Source organism: Monopterus albus, unplaced genomic scaffold (genome assembly GCF_001952655.1).
Source record: "Monopterus albus unplaced genomic scaffold, M_albus_1.0 scaffold211.1, whole genome shotgun sequence".
NCBI classification, from domain to species: domain Eukaryota; kingdom Metazoa; phylum Chordata; class Actinopteri; order Synbranchiformes; family Synbranchidae; genus Monopterus; species Monopterus albus.
In genome coordinates, this window is record NW_018128091.1 from 289480 (window position 1) to 292272 (window position 2793).

Below are 2793 nucleotides of genomic sequence, written 5' to 3' on the forward strand. Positions count from 1 at the left end.
CAACCCCCACCCCTAACCCCCCCCCCCCCTCGCCTGTCTGTTCTGTCCTGAACCTGCTCAGCCATGGTTTTTGTTTTCCTCCATCTTGTTTACTCTTTCTTCTATTACAATAAATTTCTTTCTTGTGAACTTCCTGGTAGTCTGCATCCTTGGGTCCTATCTCACTTGCTCCAACCTAACAATAACCAGCAGATGGCCATTGATGTGTGAAGCAATTCTGGTAACACTACACTGGGTAAGAATAAAGTTATTGAATATTTTTGTAGTAGGCCTATCTCTTTTGAGCGTTGCACTTTGTAGACATCCCCTGCACGCTCGTCTCACAGCACACTCCGGGGCAGAGGATGACTTGTTTTGATAAAAATGAGCTCACAGCTTGTAGTCTACTTTAGTAGACAAAAGTGTGTGTACCTGAAGGTGGCCACACAGTTGCAGGTGGGCCAGCCCATGACAAAGCTTTTCTCTGGGCTGGTGCTTCCTTCACACACCTCTTCCATGCAGTTGCCCGTCCACATCTCACACACACGAACTTGCGCCTTCACTTTGAAATGACTAGGAGACCTGCAAAATCAATTAATCAACAAATAAATAAACAGTTAAAAAATATAGGGTGCTACATTACCATTTCCAATGGCCCAATGTGACATCTGCAACTTATTTATTTTGTCCTACAGTTCCAAAAGACTAAAAATTAAAGTAAAAAAAAAAAAACAAAAAAGAAAATCCTCACCTCTGAGAAGCTGGGATCTGCAAGTTATTTGGCATAGTTCTTTCATGAATTACTTAAATTATTTAAAAGTTATCACATTATTGTCTATTCATTTTCTGTCCATTGGCCAGTTAAAGTGCAGACTGACATTTTTGAAGTCCACACACATGCATGCATGCATGCATGCACTAGTACACACACAGACCTGTAGAGACAAAAACAGACCTGCTGTGTGTGCCTGTGTACTTACAGTACACACACCCTTCAGTGCAGACACAGCAGGACCTCTGTCATCTGCCCTGGGAGTCATGTGCCAGTGGGTGGAGCTGACCCTTCCAGCACATGGAGTATAATTGTTTTTATTACATTGTGGCTCAACACAGGGTGAGTTAGAGGAATGTGTGCTGGCATGTGTGTGTTTGAGAGAGAGAGAACAAGTTAATTTATATGTATGAGCATTTGTGTGGATTTATATCTGTGTAATAGCAGGGAATGTATGGGTGCATTTATATATAATGATAGATGTAGTGGTAGATAAATACACTTTTATGAGACTGCCTGTGTTTATCCTCTAAAAATAATTCAATCATCAAATGTAAGTGGATCCTGGTAACTTCCTTGTGGAACTCTTTGAAAAACAAGAAAGAAATGCACTGGGGTTCCTCATACAGAAATGTTTCTCCTAAATGTTCTTTGAAGCATTTGTGAAGAATCAATTTAGTGCAGATTCTAGTACAGAAGAAAAATGATTAAGTTTCTATTTTAGATGTGTACTGTATGAGTGTTGTAGTGTGTGTGGTTTGTGGGTGGGGAGGCCCATATTGTAAGCCTGACGCATGGCAGTGTGGCTTTGATCTGAGCGAGGCTTCATATGGATTAACTGGCTGGGACATAATTATATACCGGGGAAAATGAGGACAGGAGAAGCAAAAGAAGCAGAAAAGTAAGGGGAGAAGAATGGAGAGAATGACTGCAGAGGGAAGCAGCTTCATCCTCCACGGATTAATGCTTGCTACCAGTGTTAGAAAAACAAATAGAAATATATGGAATGTTGTTTCTTGGTTTCTCAAATTAGTTTCACTCTTTTTACCTGTTTATGTCTCCCTGTCTCTATTTTCTGTCCCACTCACACCACCACATAAACACACATTCTCTCTTCATTCTCTGTATCATTTCACAAGACACACAGAGGGGAACTTACTTGGCCTTGGCAACTACCAGCATGTCAGTGAAGAGGAAGAGATGTCTCTCCTGTGTCTGAAGGCCTGTCTTTAGCTGTGTACGGGTATGACCCAGGAATAGGCGGCCTGGACACTCAGCCAGGAAGGCCTGGACAAGGGGACATGACTCTGTGTTGACCAGTGTTAGACAGTTCTCCCTGGGGGCAAAACAGAGACAAACAGACACATAGAATGTAATGCTATTGATCCCCAAGGGAGAACTTTGTGGTATACATGTGTTAGGAGACATGCCTCTGAACACTAGGTTTTGAACTCCAGCACTGGATGTGGTAGGGCTCTAATTCTTTTCACCACCCTCAACAACTACTGCAAAGCTGCTAATGAGCAAACCACTGAGTCCCTACTAAGTGTTATAGTGTAGCTATAAAGACCATCAGCAAAGTGAATGTGCAGAACTGTGAACATCATAAATACTGTTACACTTTATACTTTCAACACATTATTGTTACCAAAAGAGAAAGAAGGAATGTAAGCCATTTAGTCCACTAGATTTAACCTTCCTCACTGCCAATAAACTGAGCACATGTGAAATTTCACCATGACACCCTTTGCACATTTACAGTACAACCACTGTGCCCTCATACTGACAACTGAATTACTGAAGATGAAGTGCTCTATTCCAGCAGCTGATTTGCTGATATGGTTTCTCATTCAAGCCAATGACCACCAGGTCTAAGAGCAACTTTAGTTCCACAGAATGCAATGTAAACATAACCCCTTAAAATTGGATTACCACTGGAGAATCCATCCATTTTCCTCCGCTTATCCGGGACCGGGTTGCGGGGGCAGCAGTCTAAGCAAAGATGCCCAGACTTCCCTCTCTCCAGACACTTCCTCCAGTTT

At 42.1% G+C, this 2793-nt stretch overlaps 1 protein-coding gene across 2 annotated transcripts in view; it reads right to left on the reverse strand.

Moving 5' to 3' along the window:
* Positions 1 to 2793, reverse strand: part of LOC109970953 (rho GTPase-activating protein 20-like) — a 45613-nt gene that overhangs the window by 29100 nt on the left and 13720 nt on the right. For both annotated transcript variants that reach the window (XM_020618910.1, XM_020618909.1), the window contains exons 3-4: positions 1911 to 2087; positions 412 to 561 (exon numbers count right to left, since the gene is read on the reverse strand). In XM_020618910.1, coding sequence (XP_020474566.1) covers positions 412 to 561; positions 1911 to 2087 — 327 coding nt within the window. The remainder of the gene's footprint in view (positions 1 to 411; positions 562 to 1910; positions 2088 to 2793) is intronic.